At 41.8% G+C, this 23998-nt stretch overlaps 1 protein-coding gene across 1 annotated transcript in view; it reads right to left on the bottom strand.

The window, feature by feature from the left end:
- The window catches only part of HS6ST3 (heparan sulfate 6-O-sulfotransferase 3), a 649716-nt gene extending 629171 nt beyond the window's left edge, over positions 1 to 20545 (bottom strand). Inside the window, exon 1 of the mRNA XM_061170746.1 lies at positions 19836 to 20545. Within this exon, the coding sequence (XP_061026729.1) occupies positions 19836 to 20545 (710 nt within the window). The remainder of the gene's footprint in view (positions 1 to 19835) is intronic.
- Positions 20546 to 23998: the final 3453 nt, after the last annotated feature.

Here is a 23998-nt window from a genome sequence, read left to right on the forward strand (position 1 = left end):
ATTGTATTAATTTCTGGGGCTTTCCATCCTATTTATGTATATTTCTAGCTATGCATCAGTAGATGCAGTTTTAATTATTGTTTCTAACATGGTTTATATCTGGGAGTAACTCCACCCCATCACTCTTCTTTAATAATATTGCTGGTATCCTGTGATTTTTTTTTTCAAAATGTTTTAAAATGATTTTATCAAGAAAAGGCCTAGATTTTTTAATTTTTAAACTTATTAATTAACTTGATAAAAAACTTACAATACTTACGATATTCATTCTTCCATTCAGGAAACATTTCTCCATCCATGTTCAAGTATATCTCCAATGAAGTGCTGTAGTTTGCTTCACATGGTTCACAGGGATCCCTAATAAAGCTAATTCCTAAGTATTTTATGTCTTTGTCAATATAGTGAATAAGATTTTTTCATTATATTCTTCAGCCACTTACTGCTGATATACCAAAATCTTTGTTTTATAGAGTTGATGTAAATAACGGCCTTTTGAAGACTGTTTTGTATCTTCTGCAAAACTGTTGTGAAAACATTGTTCTTGGTGTCATCACATGTCCCTTTAAGCAATAAGTTCCTTCCAGAGGTCACAAAGAAAGGTTTTTATCCCTGAGACAAACTTAACCCAATGACAAAAGCTCTCTAAGTATTTTGTTTTTTGTCTTAGCAGGCAAGATATTAAAAGCTTAAGTTCATGTTTAACTGCACAAGTGAACTAAACTTACATACCTGGCACACACATTTTTCTGCTCCTTTTAAATTGTTTTGGTTTTACTCATTTTTAATTGTCCTATTTTAATTCTGTAATCCACCTTAAATTGTCTTTGGAGGTAGGCAGTTAGCCTAGGAAGGTTATGCACCTTAATATTCACATTCAAAAGTAATTAAGCTATATGCTAATTGAATAGTATTGTTCATCTGTTCCTAATTATATATGCTAAAAACGGAGTAATCAACCTTTTTCCTTCAGGACGCACTATAAATCTACCCCTTTATATCCTGCTCAAGAAAGTATTACAGAACACGAGAGTAATCCCACGGGTCACCTTGGGTCCTCTGTAATTTAAAAGAAAAACATAATCATTTTTCATAAACTTTGGTACTTCCAACATTTTGGGTAATAAATCACTTATGTAACTGGTCGAAGTACAGCAAACAGCATGTCATCAAGACACATCTGGACACAAATGGGTGAAGAATGGTGAGAAAATGATTTTGGAGAAGTTCCTTGACAAGGTTAAGTAAGCCGTGTGCAGTTCCTGAATCATAACTTGTGAAGTCTTTACCGTTCCCTTTAGGCAAAATCATCCATTCTTTATTCTGAGTTCTGATGACTCTTTATAGTTACTCCATTCCCTCCAGGGAAGCCTTTCCTGCCCTTGCAGGCTGTGCCTTATCCCTTTACTGTGCTTGCACTGCGCCTACCTTACAGCCCATCCCTCGTTATATTACAATTGCCCACCTTTTAGTCTGTCCACGGTAAGGTCCTTGAGAACAGGAACAATGTCTCAGTCACCCTTTATCTCCAGTGCCCAGCACAGGGCCTAGCACTTCCCACCTACTCACATTGTATCCTAGTTGTTCATATTGTTGTCTTCCATCAGGAAAGAAAGAAAGAGAGCTTTTTTTTTATCAGCAGGGCCTTAGCCACTTCTGCATGCCCAAACCTGTCGTATTACTGAACATCAAGGGGAAGGGCTTAACAAACACTGAGTGCTGTACCCCTCCACCATTTCTACCTTCCTATTTAAGCTTTCTTGGGCCATTTTTGGATCTTATTCCTAGGTCCGTCCTTGGTCCCTCTAAACCTTTCTGATGCCTCAAAGTCATTAACACCAGTGTAACTATTGTACCACCTCCATCCCTTCTCCAAAACAGAACAGGAGGATATCAGACTCTGAACAAATGTCGGTAGTTCTCCAAATGGGGAAAGAATCAAGCTTTAGACAAAACACAAGCCAATCTATCTATGAACAAGGCCCCTTCCACGTATAAGCAATGCATGATCTTTTGGAAACCATAATAATCATCCCTTAATGCATCCTTCTCCCAGTGCATCTCATCAAAACCACAAGTGGTTTGAAATAGTCTGACCCCCCTTTATGAATGTGAGTTGTCCCCTCAAGAAAACTTTATTTCTCAGAAAACTATCTAAAAACTATCTACTCAGATACTGACATATGATCTGCTGAGTTATAGTTTGTTTCTGGATTCTAGGGCCCAGCTCACATCCATGGTCAGATTTTATATCCTCTGAAGTTATCTGTCCAATGGAAAATCTCATGTATCCGGCAATATAGGGAAAGAACTGTGCCTCACAAGGGACATAACAGATTCTCAGGCCCTTTGGCACCAAGGCTTAAAATAAAAAGTGTTTTTAGACAGAAAACTTTACAAATAGCATTCACATTTCCACTCATAAAGAGAGAATGCCAGACAAAACTGTTTTTTGATAACTGTGATTAATAGACATATATAAAGGTAGTGGAAGTCATAGACTTAAGCTTTCCTGGAATGCTGCTCTCTGAACTTACAGTCCTGGAGTTCCTATGACCCTAGTGGGATACTGAAGGAGGAGGAGTTTTGCCCTTCTCTGCAGAGCAATATCCGGGTCTTCCATCTCTTTTTTAACTTCCTATCTCTACTTCTTTTCTATCTTATTTCTATTCTCTGCTCTCTCCTCTCTCCTTTGTCCCTTTCCTTCTTGATTCATCACAGTCCTGAGAAACTCAACAGCTTAGCAGTCTGACTTGAGGATTACATGCCCACGTGTCATTCTTCATCACCTTTTTACCCATAGTGCTATCACCATGGACCTCCTGACCTCCCTCGCCAGGCTCCCTACTTTCCTCTCCTACTCGACTTTTATCATCATTCTTGACTTCAACATTCACATGAATAATCCATTCAACATCTTGACCCCGCCATTCTTCAACCTTCTTAGCTCCCACGATCACTTCCTGCCCCACTCCAGGTCCCCATTCACCTGGATCATACAAGTTATAGCCCTCCCTCCAGCATCTCAACTTCAAACACCCTGTTCTCTGACCATCTCCTCTCATCCAGCACACTCACACCAGCACTCCAGCTCTCCTATTACAACTCCTCAGACAGAAGTCTACTATCAATCCTACCAAACACTGTGGACCTTAGCACTTTTCTTCCTATCCATCACCCACCCTTACAGCCTCACTTCTCTCCTAACCAGCCTAAATTACACGATCTGGCACTATAAATGCCTCCAGGCAAACAGCCATAACCCTCCTGCTCCTCCCTTGGTAAAACCCCAATCCTGGTTAAACCCAACTGTGTACTTACTCCATGCCTCCACCAGAGCAGCTTAATGCTGCTAAAGAAAATCACAGAACCATGCCAAATGGACTGGTTTCAAATTTATAATCACAGGTCTCAAAGCTGTCAGACAGCTTACTTCCCTAGGAAATTTGTTTTCCCAACTTCCGAGATAATTATTCATACGTTCTCTGTTCTCCTCAAATTTCCAACATTCCTTCCTCTCCTCCCCACTCTCAGCTAATGACCTTGCTTCGTGCCTCATAGAGAAAAGAGATGCAATCAGATTAGAACGACCTCATTCTTCAAATATCAATTCACCAACCTTCCTGTATCTGGTACTCAAATGCTCTGCCTTCATTTCTGTTAAAAAGGGAAGAAGATAGATGAGATCCTGTGTCCTGTGATCAGATAATCTCTCATCTTCTTAAAAACATCTCTCCTACCATCACCCCTCTTTGCTTTATCATTCCTGTGAGCATTCAAACAGGGCTCAGGGTCCCTCGCAAAGTTGCAGTCGAGCAGCTGGCCAAGGCTGCAGTCTCTGAAGACTAGAGGGGGGCTGAATGACCCCCTGCCAAGCTCATTCACAGGAGGTTTTAGTTCTTTGCCACGTGGGCCTCCCCATAAGGCTGCACAGAACACAGCTTCACCCAGGACAAGGGATCCGAAAGAGAGAAAGAGGAACACCTAAACAGAAGCCACAATCCTTCTACAACCAAACCTCAGAAGTGGCATCTCACCCTTTCAGTTGTATTTGATTCCTTAGGATCAAGTTACTGAAGTCAATACTGGGGGTGAAGACAGGAATTAGGCTTCACCTCTCGAAGAGAAGAGTATCAGAATTTACAGACATATTTATAAAACCATCACTGTTTATGAATTTAAAGTTATTCTAAATTTGATACTAAACCAAAATCATTTCCTCAGTCTAGCATATATTCAGGGCTCTCCATAAACTGCCATTCAACCATTCCAGTATCACTCAGCTCTTCAGCCAATTCAAACTCTTTATTCTGTGCCTTCTTCACTCCTGCACAACAGTCACACTCTTTCTTTTAGCACACCTTCTTCAGAATTTCTATGTCTAGTTCTAATTATAATACCATGAATTGACTTAAATGTTGTGATGTAAATATTTCCAGTTCATTTTATCTATGACTTACATACACTATGATTTCACTCCTTGAGAGCCAGGACCAAGTCTTCTCCTCAATCTGCATCCTCTACAGTGCCTGGTATTAGGCTATGTATAACCATGAATCAACCAATCAATCAAGCTACCGAGCTATAGAAAGAAAATGGCCTCAAAATAAAATTAGATATGTTATATCTCTCTTGTCAACCAGGCAATGTTTTTACAACATTGTTTAAATTATAAGGGATTGGCTGTCTCAGGTTTTGCTTGGTGTTGCAGCTCTGCAACCCTTACCTTCTCTCCCTGCCTCTGCCTACATCCATGTCCTCCTATAGCTTAGAACCATTTGGCTTGAAGACTTGCTCCCATCTCTATAACCAATCCATGATCCTGACCATGGATGTGAGGGCACTGATTAGTTTAATCCTGGACCTCGTCTCAACTTGACCTTGCACCTGTACTCCGACAACTGGTTTCTACACTGATTCAGAATCCACTTTTTATCACTTTTGTGCTTCTGATTAACTAGATTAATTGTCCTATGTTTGAGTTCAATTCTTGGTGACTGTTTTAAGGATACCTGGGATTTGTTTAATCAGGTATGGTAGGACAAGCAGACACAGAAATGACTGTCATGAAGAAGTTGTTTATACTCACAGATACCTAGAAATAGGAGGCACAGCATGCCACACAGGGCCACACAGGGAAGCAGCAGGGTCATTCAGGAGGCAGAGGAAGCAAGGGGGAAATGTGGGCAAGAGCCTTTATTGTGGATTCCGAAGGAAAGAACAAGTGTAGCAGGGTAAATGGGTTCAGGACTGGCTAGTTTGAATAATTTCAGTGGGTTTTGGGGAATGGGGGTTGTCCCAAGTTGTCTGATACCTGGCCTGGAGGTGATTAGGGCAAGGGGGATAGCGGTCTGGAGTACAAGAGCTTGAAAAGGGAAATAGTTGGACGTACGGGCTCTGGATTGGTTGGTTTGCATTTGAAGGCATGCTCACAGCCATGCTCATTTACTACCGCAAAAAATTAGCTAACCCTGGGAGGAGCAATCCCTCAAGCATCAGCAAGGCCCCAGATGTCAAAGCACGAAATACAGAAACTAGAAAACAAGGCTATTATAATAGTAACCCACCTAGGTCTACCTTGGTCCTGCCTTCCTCCTGCTGATACTCTTACTACCTACCCAGACAGCTGTCAGATACACACAGTATCAGCACAACCTAGGGATAAGAGAGATGGTCCTAAAATCAGATACACCTGGGTGAAAACACCTGACTGCTCCACCAGTGATTAGTTCTGCAACCATGGACAAGTCACTTAATATCCCTGAACTTCATCTTCTCATCTGGACAATGGAGATGACAGTAGTACCTACTTAATGCAGGTACTTACATCCATAAAGCACTTTGCCTAGAGCAGAGGAAGCAATCAAAATGTGTCAGCAATAATTACTATTTCTTCTCCCTCTGATTTCCCTAAAACTGTAGTGTGATTGATACATAGTAGATACTCAATAAATGTATGTTGAAGTTGAGTGAACCAACAAAAGAATGAAAAAAAAATCAATAAATAATCCTAGTTCTTGAACCAATCATAGAAATGCAACACTTTTAGCAGACATAGGTTAGAATACTCGACAGGCTTGAACTTGGAAGTGAGACCTGGGTTGGAAGTCTAGCTTTAATATTTAATCCCATGTGACTTTCTAGGACAGGATGGAGATGCTACTGGTAGCCTCTCCAACATCCATCCCTCCTTTCCCTTGCTGGGAGAGCCCCCATTTTGTTCTGCTGTCCACATGTGACTTGGGAGGGCAATCCTATCCCCATATTCAGGGACAAATCCTGGAGGGTCCATTCCTATTGCCAGTGATTGGTTTCCAGATGGGAATGTGACCCTTTCCACTCTAGTCATTGTTCATTTGGCAAGGAAATTCTGCCTGTGTAGCTGTAGCCTTCTCGCAACCATGAGGGAGGCATCCTATGGCCCAAGTCAGCAAGCTCAGCAAGGCAGAGTAAAGATGTAAAACCACCTGGGTCCTCAGTAAAATAACAATAGCTAACATTTAATAGGTGCTTACTATTCTTCAGCTATTCTCCTAAACGTCTGTGTGCATTAACTCATACGACCCTCATCACTAATACCTGGCAGGAATGTTTTTATTACTGTTTTACACAATGAAAAACCTGAAGAATTTAGCAATTTGTGCAAAGTCTCGTAGTAATACATGGTAGAGTTGGGATTTAACCTATAGTTGGGCTTCAGGATTTATGTTTTTGCTTACCTGGATCTGGAAAATGTTACTAAGACAGAATCAACCAATTCCCTCTGGGCTTGTTATGAGATTTTAAATGTCTTATTAAGGCAATTTGAATCTGAGTTTTTGCTAAATGCAGCTGATGGCATCCTAATAAATATATTCAGATTCTTCATCTTTAAAATGCAGATACTTCTCTATGTCTCCTAGGGTTGCTGTTAAGATTAAGAAGAGTTCAATAAATGAAAATGCCGTCCTCAGTTCCTCTGAGGACTCCGACCACAGGCATCACACCTCTCGCGGTTGTCCACAGGTTTACTGAATGGAAAGTCTTATTCCAAGACTCCACCCCAGCCCAGGAGCTACGTGTGCTTCTAGGTCTCTGCCCATGCTAATGTATATATCCTCCTGGAAGTGGCCAGGCATTGCCTCATGCATAAAAACTAACTCATTACCAAGAAAAAATATTCTCCTAACAGATATGTATTATGATGGAAACTCTAGACTCAGGAAGATTTTATTTTCTATTCTTTTTTCATAATTAGCTGCAAAATCAAGTTATGTAGTGAAGAGCTCAGTGGATTATCACATCCTAAATCAGCTCAAATGAAGAAGAGTTACATTCTGAGCTCACTGTCATGACATATTATTAACTGATAGCTATAATTTATAGCCATCATATGAAAATAAGGAAAAAGTATGAATACAAAATTTAAAATATTAACTCCTGGATAACTTTCCCAAAAGGGTAAAGCAATGGAAAAGAAAGAAAACTTTCGTACCTTGATCTGTGCCAAATCCCTGGAGAAAAAGGTCTCCTGATGGTCTAAGGAAAAGACTTATACATTTTAACAAGTCTTTTGAGATATATTATGTCCTGTTCTAAAAGAAACTGCTCATTACTTAAACAAGTTGTTGAGCTGAATGTGTATTCTGCATATTTCAACTGCATCTTTGTCATTCCCGATTTTTGAAGATCTCTATAAAAGGTGAATTATCTATGCATCGCACTTTCAAGATCCAACTTCCCTTCTTTTTCCATTCTATGTCAAAAGAATTCTCACTGTCAATGTAAATTTAAATTTGTATAGTACTTTATACTTTACGAAGTGCCTTCATAGTCATTTCCTTAATTCACAACAACTCTAAAAAAAGAGATAGGACATATATTCTTATCCAAATTGTCCAATAAATTTGTAAATTTATTTATGCTTGTTTTCATTTATTCATTTATTTGACAGCCATTATGTACCAGGTACTATTCTAGGCACTGAGGATGCAGAAGGAAACAAAACAGTCACCATCTTCAGGAAACTTAAATTTTGGCAGGAAAGCCACACAATAAACAAGTAAACAAATCAATGAGGAAGCCTAGATTCAAACCCTGGTTGCTTGATCAAAACTTTAGAGCTATTTACAGGATACCAATCTGCCTCCCTGGTCCAAATTCACTGATGCAAATGTTCTCTTTGCCATGAATTTTGGCAGTTTGATTTCTTGGACTTGAATCTCTTAGGGTTTCCAAAAGGTCTCAGATGTTTTCCACTCCCCTAAAGTAATCCAATGGACAACAGTCAAAATGGCATTTAATAACCAACACATTCAGAGCACTATTATATTCCCCCAAACAAGAGAATCGTGGAGGGAGTTAAAATTGAATTAAAAAAGAAACATATGCACACGTAATTGTTTGTGTGCATTAACTCATATGATCTTCATCGCTAATCCTTGGAGGAGGTCATCTAAAGGATGCAACAGCTGGCTGACCCAAAAGCGGACTCGGGCAATCGGAGGCTCCTGCCCCACTCCCCTGTCCTTGGAATGAATGTTCCATCTACCATTCCCACACTAGAAGCTGTTTCAAGAACGTAGCCTTGAGAGAATAGAGTGCTGTTGAGAACATCTGGACAGCCTACATGCCTGAACCTCGTTAAAACCTCTATATAAACTCCTAAGATTCTAGCAGGTGGGTGCAGAGGTCTACCTTCATGTGTAAGTTCCCTTGTTTATTACACCTGCCACCTACCCACTTGGACTGATCTGCGTCTTTCTTCCGTCCCACCCTGCCCTCTGTGTACGGAGCCACCTTCAGATTTCACCAGGGAAGTCCCCAAGGTTGCAAACCCACACTAACACCAGATAGGAATGTTTTATCACCATTTTACAGATCGAGAACTGAGACCTTGGAGAATGCACGCAATGTGTGCGAGGTCACATAGTAATACGTGGTAGAGTCAGGATTTAAACCCAAAGCTGGGTTTCAGAACTTAGGTTCTTTGCCTCTATGCTTTACTGGATCTAGAAAATGCTGTTGAGACAGTATCAGCCAATGCTAAGACCATTTTTTACCTGGAAAAATAGGTTCACATTAAGTTTTGAAGTACAAATTAATATCCTGCAAGAGTCTGCTCATTTAGTTATCAGCAGTTGTCTGGCTACACAGGGTTTCTATAGGACAGCATCTCAAATGACTGCCCTTGCCTGTTTTCCATCTCACAGCACTCACGAGCAGGTTAACTTGTCCCATGTACCATTAATAATTCATGACTTATTTGTGAAAGTGCAGGGACAGCACTACTACAGGCCTAACACAATGAATATCTTATTAGGAAGAAATTAACAAATGAATTGTTGCTGATCAATAAGTGTTGAAGAGAAAATTACAATGATAGTAAAGCCTAAATAATTTATACACGATATTGATTTTTTCATTACATTAATTATTCTTTACAGCACCCATAAGGAACTAGGAGAATAAAACTTTCAAAGCAAAGAAATTTATCTACCGTGGGGTATTGAAGGCTTAAGTCTGAATTTAAAAGACAAAGAATGGACCAGGATAGTTGACAAATATTTTTAGACTAAAAATGCATCAGGTAATAAATTTGACACTTCCAATGTAGCTAAGTTCCTTTGTGTTGCCCAACGTTTTTATACACAATACTTTTAATAGTTATTTATCAAGAGAAGTATTGATAGAAATGTTTATAAATAGAAATATTAGAAATAGAACAATCCATTAATCCACCCCTTTCATGGCTTATATGAAAGGCACAATGACAAATTCGCTGAAGCCACATGGGAAAGAAAACGTTCTCTGAAACCTCTCCCAGAATCTTTAAGTTAACTGGACTTAAATCCAGTTGAACAGAGTGCAGGGTCCTTATTGTTAATAACTTTCATAGCCAGCAGAAAACAATTCCCTAAGGCCATTTTCTCACAGCAAGTAACTTTCATACGGAGGTAAGGGCCTGAAGATGATCCTCCTGTTTACACACTATTGCTGACTTTAACCTTGTCACAAATGCTGTCCCAGAGAACAACAAAAAAGTATTGTGCATAAGAAGGGCTGTGAAAGAGGATGGAGGTTGGTGTGTTCTTCATGGATGACGGTGTTCCCAGCAACTCAAAATCCCCTCTTACAGATGGGAGAAACGAATTTAACACATGTGCACCAATCCCAATGGATGTTCTAGGTACAGACATTGCACTGAAAATTGCTTTTGTCATTCATGTGTTGAATAGCATTTTGCTCATGGCGTTTTGACTCTAGAAATTAAAGCAGTGAATCGATGGTTCTTTTCTTATCTTTTCTATCGGAGTTTTCTCAGATACCAACTTCACTTAACTATTTTTCAGTATCTAATATTAGGAGATTCCAGGTTCATAATGTTTTATACAGAGTTGCATGAATATATACTTTCAAGCACATCCTATCTCCCCCCAAATAAAGATGGAAATAGTGTTTCAAAAGTCCTTTAAAATTAAAACTAAAAACATTAGAATAGTTTCAAGTGTGATATAATTTTTTTCTTCCCTCACCTGTTACCTTCAGTGACTTAAAGCCACATTAATATTATTTTTAATGTGCTTAATGTTCTTGGAAGAAAATCTAAGCAACAGAAAGCATCTCATCTCGTGAATATGCTTTTGCAAACTAGAGCCAGTTCTGCAAATTATTTTGTCATGTCTTAACTAATATTGTTATATAACTTCAAATTTATAAAGTACCTCACACAGATATAATATTGATAAAATGTATATTATCCACTCTGTATCATAATACAGATCCAACTGTCCAAATGTGTCACGATCACCAGTCAATTCTGGAGCACTACGGGGACAAAACACCCAAATCTAGCATCATTTTTATTACTCAGTGAAAAGTCCCTTGTTATGGTGACAGCTCCACTGTTGAGTGTCCTTTGCTGCATCCACCATTCTTTGGGTGGAGACTAATGGTTCATACAGAAAATATGTGGTACAGGTACTAAAAGAAAGGGTATTTGTTCTTAGTCTCACATGTAGAATTGAATTGGGCACTCATGAAATGAATTAGAAGAAACTTCAAACTATTTTAAGTCACTGTGCAAGTTCTTCTCCATTTTCCTCCCTTCTACCCCTGCAACCCCAAATCCACTCTCCACCTTTCTCTGCCTTGGTGAGGCATGTGGAATGAGGAGCTCGCGTGTCCTTTAGCTTCCAGGTAAATCCAGCCACTGGAAGACAATGGGAGGAGACAGACAGGTGGGAGGAGAAAGGAGTCAAGATATTTCCTTCCCCCCACCCCCCTCAGCTCCTTACTGCTGGCAGTGGCTGCTTTCTACAAACAGCTCCTATGGGGAAGCCCTTCCTACCTCCAAGACTAGCTCCTGTCAGGTGCCTGCAGACATGGGATGCTGACACTGCCTGCCTGACTCCACCACTTCATGCCCAGGGTGGTTAACTGCTTCCCTTCTTACTAGTTGTAAGGAACCTCATGTCCAATGTCGGTGCCCTTACTCGGTCCATACCTCTGTAACTAGTCCACTGGCAACACCAGAGGGTACCTCTGCTGCCAGGACCTACAATACAGCTACTAATGTTTGAAACAGCAACCTGATACAGAAGAATAATGTATAAGTAAATAAAAGAACATCAGCCACATTCACATACACCAGCACTGCGAATCAGACAGCCTCTTAGATAGGTGATTACTTCCCATAAATGTACTAATGAGACAAACCATTGCATACAAGATGCATTTCTGACCTCAACTCTCAATATCACCGTCTTTCTGATTCAGTTCTTTAAGGATTTCATTCTTCGCCTTGACTACTTTTGTCCTTCTCCTCTCCCTTCTCCGTAGCATCCTTCTAATTTACTCTCTGCATTATCACTGTCTGTTCTCTCTTCCTTGACATGTCACCTTGTTCTTTACTGTGTTATATGGATCCTACCTGCAGATTTCCACACACAGGCCACGTTACCACATACCTATATTTAAAGTCATGTTTACTTTTCCTTCTGGGTCTATGTTTTCATTTTTTTAAGTAAATCTATACAATTCTACAAGTTCCTAATTAGAGTCCACAAAATACAGAAGCTATTGTCCAGGTTTACAGTCATACATCCATAACCTTGAATTCTTTGAAAGAAATACTCTGTAAAATATAATAAATAAATATGGAGGACATCAGGGTGCTTAGCTTTTCTACCCTCTTATGTTTATAAAAAAACTAGAATGCAGGGGCAACAGTGAACATACGGTGTTAAATGCAAGCTTCTGACAATAAATGACCCAGTACTTACCAATAAAGCACGGTACTATATTAATAATAGCAATGAACTACAAATATTTATGTGCCCACAGGCGACTAATTCAATTTCACTGCAGGATTGCTTCATTTATGAATTTAATTGTATGCGTTTAAACATTTTTGTTGCTGTTTCATTAATATCCCATAAAAAATAAAATGACATGCTGACGAAAAGAAAGAACGCATTTCTATTCACAGCATTCATTAAGTGCCCATTGAGTGCCCATGGTATCCCGAAAATTAACATTTACTTTTATCATTTATGGCTTTTCTTTTGCATCACACCTTGCAAGTTCATTTTTGCATTGTTCAGGATGAAAAGTTCCAGATTCAAAGAGGGCAGTACAGGTTTACATATCATTTTAGTTTCACACAAAACAACGCAGATGTGTAAGACGACTCCCATGAGAGAATTAGAATAGTGACTTTGTCTGTGTCAGGCTCTGTTTGAAGAGTGCCACATGCATTCTCAGCACTCACCATGAGATAGTACTATTATTCCTCCCATTTTCCAGAGAAGGAAACTTTAGTACAGAGCAGGTAACTGACTTATTCAGGGTTATGTGACAGCAAGTGGTTGAACCGGATTAAAATCGAGCTACCTTGACTTCACAGCCCATGCTGTAAACATGACCCTAATCACATTCACAAACTGGGCATCAGCACGATTTTCAGGAATATTCAGGGGCTGATATATCTGTCATTGATTTTCTCCAATTTCTGTTGAGGACTTTTTTCCTTACTCAGGGTCTCCTTCCACTGCTCTCCAATATCACAATCCTTAACCACAACCGCCTCGACCATCGGGCTTTGACCAGTAATAATCCAGAGTCTACGTTATTGGTACTTTTCTCATCCTCCCATCCTACATCAGAGTTCTCACACTCTTGGTTTAGGCTGATTTTTCCATGAAGTGAGAATGAATGATGAGATTAACCTTCCCAAGAGGCAAGAACATCTGTTTGTACCCAAATGAATGTCTGATCTGTGGCATACTAAGAAGAGAAAGCTCCTAGAATGTTCTAATAAGCCTTGGGCTTGATACATACTTTGACTCTTCTTCTAGCGAACAAGGGGAGTTGACATCTTGTTAATTATGAAAGGCAATTATTAACAATTCGAAATTGCATGACAAAAGAAGAGAGGGATGACACCAAATGTTTGATAATCCCATCTTTCAAAGAACCAAAGTCTTGTCAAGTTATGCCGATATTTTTTAAAGGTAATCTAGAACACAGAGCATATTTTTAGCTGACATTGATTGAACATCTATAGGTCAGTCTCTGTACTGGGAACTTTACATATGTTTATTGAATAACTGTATTTGCTAGAGGAAGATATAAACAAATAACACTTGTCTAGGTTCAACAAGTATTTAGGATAATTCCCAACACATAGTCAAATGCTTAGCTATAATTAAAACAAAGTTATATTAGCCAATTAAAATCAACAGAGACTTATCTATGATATCCATAATTTAACAAACTCAAAAACAAGATAATTGATTACTACAAAATATTAATTTGGGTTCCGCATTTACTTGTTTTCATACTAAACCTATTTCTTGGCCTAATAATTTATTTCATGACTCTTAAAATCACATTAGGAATTGCCAGTCTCAATTAAACCTGTTTAATTCATTATCAAGCATAAATAACTTCCAAATGGCATAAGCTTCTGATTGTCCTTAGTCAAAATGAGATGATAATAATTAGCTTTGGGGAATAATAAGAGTCTAAGATTAAGCAAATCCATATCACTAGTGGCTAAAGTGACCTGCCTTCCAATTATTACATGAACATTTATATTTCTCTGAAGTCAACTCTTCCAAAACTCCCAAGGTAACCAGCAAGAAAAATGCAGAAAAATAAATCATCTCTTACCATTTACCACTTCCAGTTTTATCTTCACAACTCAAAAAAAAAAAAAACTGAATGGGTTTAGTTCAACCTCCTTCTGATTTATAGCAAATATCAGTGGTTTGAACCAGAAGCAATACTTTAAGAGACCCTGTAATGAACATATAAGTGGATATGGCATATAGACAGAATAATCTCTTATCTCCTTGGTTTTATACTGCACACAAACCTGATGGTGAAAATTAACCTTCTTTGCAGCTCCACATTTCTAATTAGAAGAGACATCAAAAAGATTATCCCTTAGAAAGCAGTATGGGCCATAATATTCTAGATAGCCTTGAAACAGAGCTCTGCAGCCTCCTTATATATTTTAGCCTGCTGTCTAAAGGAAAAGCAGTAACCAGATGGTGTTCCAAAGTGGTTATGGCTTTTTTGCGGCAAGTTTTGTTATATTTTCTCACCTTACCTTTTTATACTTATTATGAAGAAGCAGACGTTCTAGTATACAGGACCTATTTATTGCTTTAGCCTTGAATGTGTAAAATAGTCTATACCATCAGACTGTGCTATACTAAAAGTTTCCTTGGTAGAAATGCTTACAAATCTTTGAGAATTAACTAGTTCATTTATAATCCTTTTGTGTGCGTGTGGTGGAGGTTGTTTTGTTTTCTCTGTACAGGGCAAGAAAGAGGAGAAGAAAGATACTGTGAACTCAGCTTAGATTAGAACACAGAACCTTAAAATAAAAGGCCGCCCAGGCTAAGCCCTCCCCCAGGAAGAAATTCCTTCTACGACATCAGTGGTTAATTAGCTACATCTAAAATGTTTACTGCTGGGGAGCACGCCACTTCACAAAAGAGTTCATTCTCATTGTAGACAGTTATAAATTTTAAGAAATTCTTTCTTACTCTGAGTTGAAATCCTTATCCCATCACTTCTATCCTACTTATCCTAATTCTATCCTTTGGAGAAATACAGAACAAATCTCCTGCACCTTCCACATCTTCCTTCTTTGAGTATTTGAAAGCAATTTTTATGTCTCTCCTATTTTTCCCATCTCCATATTAAATATTACCAGCTCCTTCAATTACTCCTCATATGACATGATTTCCAGATGCTGCGAATAAACTGGAGTAGTAGCTTGACTCAAAATCTTTCTTAAAAGTTTTTTAAAAGAGATCTGAAGGCTTATTTACAACTATAATTGACACAATTACAAGGACTATCCAGAACCCAGTGGTCTTCCAGAAGCTGTATGCTAGCTCTCCTTCTTGTGATACACACACACACACACATACACACTACTGATGGGATGGTTCTGTGATACAAAGTGGGTCAGAGACCCTCATTTCCCTGGCCACATTGATTGGCTGAAAGAATAGTCACAAGTTCCAAGCTGGACTAATCTGAGTCATTCCCCAAGGTTTTAAATTGGAACTCAGAGAAGGCCTGCTTTCCTCTTAGCTGGTAGAGCTATTAGATTTGATAGCCATTTACTCATTTCATGGAATAAGCCAATTTGATATAATGAGTTCAATATGAAAAGGGGTGTGGGGAGAAAGTTCTCAAATCTCCAGTTCCAACCATTCTTAAAACCAACTCTATCCCTATCTTTCCTGTGTTCTGGTTATTAAGTCAATAATTCCCCTCTGCCTGAATTGAGCTTCAGTCAGGTTTGTATCATCTGCGACACAGAGGGTCCTATCTAATACAATGTTCATAAGGTTCCAAGCACTCTAATAGGACCAATAGAATGCTGTCATAAAAGAAAACAATTGCCATCCTACCCTACAAAAGGTATGGATGGAATCTCTTTCCATCATTCTAAGAATGAGAGAGATAATCACTTATTGAGGAAGATCAAGGTCCATCTTGCCTAATGGCCCAAGCTCATAGGGCTGACACTATTTGTTCAAAACTGTATTCCTAGACTTATCACACAGTAGGTGCTTAAAACACTCTCCACTATAGGTGCTTAAACACTCTCCACTATAGTTGTCATAGCACACAGTAGGTGCTTAAAACACTCTCCACTATAGTTGTCATAGTGAACAGAAGAAACAGTAGGCAAAACATTGAATATAAATTATCAAAATGAAGACACGAGTTCCCTGGGGAAACTTTAGACATATTTCACCTCCTTAGTATTAGATAACCCATTTGCCATATAAATTATGGAACTAGATTATCTCTTCAGTCTTTTTTAGCCATAAAATGCTATGATTTTATCCACACTCAACAATGGTAAAGAAGAGTCTTCCAAAGACCTGGGTATGCAGACAAAAAGGGGAAACATACTGCAATAATGAAGGAAGTATAAAGATAATGAGAAAGAATATCCTACCAAATAAATGATAGAGAAAAGAAAGAAAAAGAATGGGAAGAAATCATCACTAATATGATAAAAGAGGTCATTCAGATAAGCCTTCTTCCTCTTAGCTTCCTATCTTATTCTAACCAGTTTCTGTGGTCAGAAATGCCCTCTGTACTGGATCCAAACTGCCAGCCCCAGAGCATTGCCCCTTCCTGGCCCCTTATAACCCATATGACAGTTCCTTCCACTCTACCACAAATCTCCTTCCAGAGTTGGCTCCCTGCTTCTGCCTTTGGTCCTAGATGTTCCCAACTCCTCTCTCACCATACCAACCAGTTTTTCTTGTCACCAACAGAATGTATACTCAATTATATTGTGTCCTCCCACCCCTGTCTCCCATCCTGTCCTCTGCAATGACTGATGCCCAAATGGCCATCCATAATTTTCAATTTATTGCTTAATGTTTTGAACTTAGAATTCTGTCTCCATACAAATAATCATAAAATGGCGTCTCTACGAATTAAGGTGACCCATTTACACTGAGCTGCTCTAAGGAATTGACCTCACATCCTTTCGTGAAAGAAGGCCTTGATTAGGGGAAATAGTGCTATTACAATTAGCAACTAATATTTAAGTATTACTATATACCTGCATAGTAAGTATTGAGTGCTGTGTACCAGCATATTATACTATGCACAGATACTATACCAAGTATTTTACATGCATTTGCTCATTTAATTCTCATAACACCTCTAAGAGGAAAGTACCAATATTATCCATATTTAAAGATGAAGAATCTGAGGCTCAGAAAGAGCAACGTACTAACTTACACAGCTAGTTACTACAAGAGCCACGTCCATCTGACTCGACAATCCTTGCTCTTACGTATAACATGACCCACAAGGACACTGATCCCTGTGAGAAGTGGGGAAGGAGGGGACATTGGGGGAACCAAAAGCCAAGAGACTAGGGCACCAAAGTCAACATGATCTACTTCTTGATTTTGCTCAGAGTCAGCCCTATTTGAAGTAGAACCTTTTATCTCCCATTACGTAGCAATAGATTATCTGCCATTATCTGCATTGTGGAAATGGACCCTCCACTATCCAAGCTAACCTAGTTGACTGTAGAATGCTGTACACAGACATTCTCATGACAGACAACTAATTCAATCTTCTCTGTGAACAAGATGCAGCTGAACATCTCTTCAACTTTTTCCCTATCGCTTTTGATGCAGGGCACTTCGCATAAACCACAGCTATTCCTTCCTAAAGTATCCAGAGAAGAAAAGTAATTGAGAATTCCAGAAAAGAAAGAGAGGGTGAGGATGAAGAGGAGGAAGGATTATAAAAAATGGCACCAAAAAAAATACTACCACAAAATTTTTAAAAATTTTTAAAAAGCAAACCAGTGCAGGTGATTATCTGGTAACTTCTGATTCTGAGAGAAATGAGTCCATCACTAAACAAAGAAAAGCACTTGACTGTGCAATAGAAACCATATGTTCAAATAGCCAAGGTGGCATTTTCCTACATCACACAGTAGAGAGATACTGAGTATTTCCTATAGAAGACCTCACTGCTGTAATCTGAGCAGGGTCTATAGCAGCAGCAGCATTTCATCACTAAGCAAAAATCCAATTATTTTTAGATTCCATAATCACTAATTCCTCTAAAATCTTCATCTATTCACTAACAGTTTTACATACATTGATAGAAAATAATGCCAATCCCTACTGAAGAATCACTAGATGTTTCTATGTGATAATCAGTCTCTAGTTTAAGTGAAATGGAAGCTGGGAAGCAGACTAGTAAACTCTTTGGGGTCATTCAGGAATTAATACATAAAGGTGTAACTACAAAAAGTACAATTTGGGGTGAAATGTAGCAGAGACTCTCTCTCATGAAATAATAATGTCTTTTGGTAGAAAGTTTGTAAGTAATTATCAACTGAAAAATTGTTTTAAGCTAAAATAGAAGGGCGGGATCTAAAACACTACACAATTAGAAATCTTTAAAAGTAAAAGGTCCTTAAAACATACTAAGGAAGGAGCCTAATGCTTTCATTCCAAGTCCAACCAGTTTCTTATTCTAAGCAATTTCCATTAAACAGGGAAAGGAGCAGGGAGGAGAGAAAGTATTTGAAAAACTGCCAGAGTAAAAAACCCCATAAAGAAATTTTGCTCATTCTTGGAGAAATGAAGTAGAATTAGATGCTTCAGTGGTGGTGAATTCCAGAATCTGGGTAGCTTCCAGTAAATGAAGCTTTTCCATAATGTCAGGTGCAAAAGCTATCTGATATCAACATACTGAGCTTGAGTTTTTAAAGTCCTATTTCCTTGCACCAAATTGTTTGAAACCTTTGAGACACAAACCTCAATAAACTAGTATTCCAAGCTTTTAATATTTTAGTCCCTTGAGCAAGCATGTCAGATTAATCTTCAAATTGCAATGGGCAGAAAGAACATTCAACCAAAATTCTTAAGCCCATGCCTCTCTCAGAGGATGTTAATAAGGTATGCAGTTTCATTGGCTATTAAGATTTCAAACTTTCCTAATTCTCAGCAGCATTACTATTTAAAAGCCGGTGTGGATGGGGGTGGGAGAGGAAGCTAGTCTATCCTGAAAGGAAGGGATTTTACTTATTAAATCTTTGAATCCACCTAACATTTACCACACTGCCAGGCACACAGTAGGCATTTAACACATACTTTCAGAATGAGTTGATGGATCGGCCTGGGGGAGAGTGGAAATCTTGCTGAGAACAGCATGAGTCCAAACCCTGGCATTGCTCAGCAACAAAGCCCATCTCCAGAATTAGGGTTATAGAGGTACAGCAGGCATTTGAACGTGTGTCTTCAAAGTGGCATCAAGAGGACTGTTTCCTGAGCTGGAGAGCAGCCACCCAAGAGCCACTAGACTTGTCTCTGGCTTCCCCATGCCTGGAAAACTCCTGCCCTGCCTCTCTACCTCCAGCTCCCCCTGCCTTTTACCGGGTTTGAGTTTCCACTCACAGCACTTAGGTACAGGATTCGACCTCGCTAGTCTAACCCAGGCCTCCTGGCCATTCCAAGGTTCTCCGAGCATCGGCTGGGAGGGAGGCCGGCCACACCGTGCTAGGCAAAAGGAAGGACACACACACGACGATGACTCCCATCACCTTCGGGGGAGGGGGGGCGGGAATCGATGGGGGTGAGGGGGGGAGCGAGTTCAAGGCCAGGGCACTATCCAAAGGTTCCTTATCCCTCTCCTAGAGCCTCTGGCCGAACCGCTGGAAGATGCTGGGGAACCAGCAGCACGCCGCCCAGTGAGCGCGGGGCCGCCGGGGTCGGGACTGGGGGGAGCTGGGAGGGGGGTGCAGTTGGCAGGAAGCGAGACGCGGCAGGGGACAGTACCTGGTATGGCTGTGGTTGCGGGGACAGTCTTTCTTCTCCATGATGGCCGGCACACAGTTGGTGAGCTCCGTCCAGTCGGCGTGCAGCCCGCAGCTCCAGCCGGTGGAGAAGCGGGAGAAGAGCCACGTCTCCTTCTTGCCGGGCCGGTGGCAGGTGCACTTCTTCTGGCCGGCTTTGCAGCTGCACGGCTGCTCCAGCCGGATGTTCTTCACCAGGTGCCGCCCGAACGTGGTGCCCCCGGTCTTCTGGATGTGCAGGAACACGATCACGTCGCGCCCCTTGATGTTGAAATCCACGAAGCGGGTCAGGTCCTTCAGGGTGAAGTTGAAGCGCGGCACGAACCGGGGCAGCGATCCGTTCTCGGGGGCCTCGGGGTCCGGCTCTTCTTCCTCCTCCTCTGCCTCCTCCTCCTCCTCCGGGTCCCCCGGCTCCTCGTCCTCGTCCTCCGGCGCCGCGGCCCCCCGAGGCCCCTCGGGCGGCCCCCGGGGTGGCGGGGGCAGCTGGGGCCGTCGCTCCCAGTCCTCGAGCGGCGCCTGTGCCGGGCGGGCGGGACCCGGGGCGGCAGGCTGGCCGGGCTCCCCGGCGCGGGGCTGCTCCCCGAAGTTGGCGCAGGAGCTGGTGCAGGAGGGGGACACGTACTGGTACATGATGACCACGAAGAGAAGAGTGAGCACCGGCGTCAGCAGCCACTTGTTGAACCTTTCATCCATGGTCCCACTCTCAGGCCGGCAGGCTAAGCGGCGGCGGCAGCGACGCTGTCGGGCTCCCGCTCGGAAGTTTCGGGGACTCCGGGGCGCGGCTCCGAGCCCGCCGCTCCTCCATGCCCCTGACGCCGAGGCGTGCGGCTGGCTGGCGGCCCCGCGGCACACCGGCGCTCCGGGGCTGACAGAGCCGGGCCTGCGAGTCTAGCGGGGAGGCGGGCGCCGGCGCGCGCCGCGGCGGCTGTGGCGTGGGGCGCCCTGCGCTCCCGGGGGCGCCCGGCTCCGCCGGCTCCCTACTCCCGCCCGGGCGCGGCGCGCGCTTTCAGGCGGCGCGGGGCACCCCGCCGCCGGCGCTCAGGCGCTGCGGAGCGCGGCTCGGGTCCTGGACCTGCCCCGGGGCAGCCGGGCAGCCGGGCAGCTGCGGTCGCGAGCTCAGGGGCTGCATGAGGCTCTCCTAGGACTCCGGCCAAGGGCGAAGGCGCGGCCCGGCCGCACGCGGGCCCTGCGCCCCGCACGCGCGCCCGGCGCCTTTGCCCTCAGGTCTCGAGGCGCCGGAGCCGCGAGGACGGACGGCGCCCGCCGCAAGTTAGCAGAGGAGCTCCCCCCCGCCCTGCTCCGCCCCGCCCCGCCCCGCCCCGCAGCGGCTGCGGACGAGGCGCCGGTGCGAAGCCGCCTCCCCGGGCGAGGCGCACTGCTGCTCCGGGTCGGTCCGCCCAGGCGCGGGCACGCAGACACACTCGCACACACTGGCTGGCGCCGCCACAACCCGCGAGCCGGTGAGACAGGAGCCCTGCTCCCCGGAGCGAAAACCTGCCCTAGGTACGGAGCATGCGCCAAAGCCTTCCCCAGCCCCCGAAGAGTTTCCAGGGGAGGAGTCCGCGGCTCCGCGGGGCTCGGAGCAGGCAACTGGGGGTGGGAATCTCTTCAGCCTAGAGCCAGGAGAGATTCGGGAGAAAGGCAAAGGCGGAGCGAGGAGAGGATCCGAGGAGATCGTCGCTGGCGCTGATCCGAGACCTCCAAATCCGCAGCTTTCTCAATCTGAGAGTGGACAGAAATCTGGCCAGTCTGTCTGCAAGGATAACACCTGCCCACTGCTGGGGAGACTCATCTAGGCAGGACTTTGCAGGAGTTGGCTGGTCCCTCGCCGGCAGGGGATGTTGGCTCTACACTGCTTTTAATCTCGACACAAGACGTTGTAACTGGTGCTCAAGTTTTATTCTGGTCCTTCCGCACGTACAGACTTGGTGTGTTCAACTCTACAACTTTATTCAACCAGCATCCATTCATCAATTGTCCATGAGGCGCCCACTGTCTATCAGGCTCTGTATTCAATGCACACTTCGTTTCTTCCAGTACCAGATAAGTCCAGCCCACAACCATGCAGCACTTAGATCATAGGAGGAGTTTAGGGGTCACCTCGTAAAATTCATCCTACTAACACACGCTGAGCTCCTAGATGTGCGAGATTCACCCCCTTTCCCCGCCCCATTGCGGACGATGAGACCTCTACTTACCTGTATTTCACAAGCTAAAAAGCTCTTGATCATGTGCAGATTTTAACTTTATTTTTCAAACATCTAAATTTTGCATTTTTCTGAGAAACAAATCTTTAACAACAGTTTCTCTTCTTCAGATAATGAATGGAGTAAAATATTGGAGTAACTACCCCTCCACAATTCCTGGACTTGCTTGACCCAGGTTGAGAGTGGCAGTGTATTGAAGGTGGACACAATGCAGTTTGATTCCCTGACTCAGGTCAACATGTCCCTCCTGGGTACCCTGCCAGTCCTAGTTTCCCACACCCAACATCCCAGTCTTCGTAGCATCCAGCCTTCCCACCTGGCCTCTTTATGGATCTATGCGGTATTTGTCTCTGTAATCAATCAATCAATCAATCAATCAATCAATCACTGTGCTGATTTATTTCATTTGTCAGACTGTCCCCTTCACAGCCATTAGTTAAGATCCAGATTTCTTTCAAGGATGCTAACGCTTGCCCAAAGGAAGTTATTTTTATTGTTCTAGACAGGTTGGATTCTTCTAAGAAAACGTCCCTCCTCTGCTTCCTTTCCTCTTTTCAACTCTATAAACAACCACCGTGTCCTTCCTGAAACTGTATGAGACTATATTAGTAAGAAAGGTGTTGGGTAAGATAAATCAGTTTCTTTAAAGCTTACTTGATTCTATTTCTCTTTTTCTCACTTAAAGTTTAAAATCCTATTAATGGCATCACATTACTCTCCAAAGCAGGAAACTGTGATAGAACAAAATCCAATAAAATCCAACAATTATTTCCTGAATGCATCTAGTTAATGGTGTTACTTATTTTTTTAAATATGCCTTTGCTTTAGCAAAGTAAAAATCTATTATACCTTTTTGTATTACTTTATTTGAGAAGTTTCTTGTTTTCTATAAAATCACTTGATATCAAATGGATAAATACAACCTCATTAGCTACCCAAATGTATAACCTGAGTACTGGCAGTAATTTGTATAGTGGAAAGCACTTTCCTAGCCATTATCTCATTTGCTCCTCAGAACAACACTCTAAGGAGATAAGAGAAGTACAGTCCTCCCTTTTTATGGCTGGGGGGAAAGGGACTGGTTTTAAGATCCCTCTCCCAAATCCTGGGATGCTCAAGTCCTTTATATAAAATGGTGTAGTAGTTGCATATAACCTATGCACATCTTCCCATATACCTTTAAATCGCTTTAGATTACTTATAAAACCTAATACACTGTAAATGCTAGGTAAATAGTTGCTGGCACACAGAAAATTCAAGTTTTGCTTTTTGGAACTTTCCGGAATTTTTTTCAAATGTTTTCTGTCCTTGGTTGAATCTGTGGATGCAGAACCTGGGATACAGAAGGCCAACTGAATAATATTCCATTTCAAAGATGAGGAAACTTAACCAAGGAAAACTAGGTGAAAGCAGAGACAATTAGAAACCACTTACATCCCTGAAATACATTCAGATTGCCATTTAAGAAATCCAATGAACATCAACACAGAGCCCATAATTTCCGCTCTCCTCTCTTGAGATCCTTTGAGTCAAGAGGCAGGAAGAGACACAGAATTGCAATAGAACAATTAAATTATTTTCCCTCTCCCTCTGGCTTTACAGGCAAACCTGAGAAATTGCTACATCCTGCGTTGTTTTGGAACCTAGTCTGTGACTTTCCAGATAAACAGGGGAAAGACAATGACAATCTTAACATGATTATATCATTGTTAAATTATTTAGGAGAATTTCAGGAGAAGATATTATAGCAAACAAATATAACAGCTATGTTGCTAACAAAATGTATGTTTCCATAAACAAGTGCACTTTTAACTTTTTTCAAAGAACATTATCCCAGAAGATCTGTTTCTGCTTTCAGTAAAATAACTAATGGAATGCCATAATTTCCTTGAGGTAAACACAAGGAAAGCAATTCATAGAATCAAGCAATTACGTAGAT

Source organism: Eubalaena glacialis, chromosome 16 (assembly GCF_028564815.1).
Source record: "Eubalaena glacialis isolate mEubGla1 chromosome 16, mEubGla1.1.hap2.+ XY, whole genome shotgun sequence".
Lineage (NCBI taxonomy): Eukaryota > Metazoa > Chordata > Mammalia > Artiodactyla > Balaenidae > Eubalaena > Eubalaena glacialis.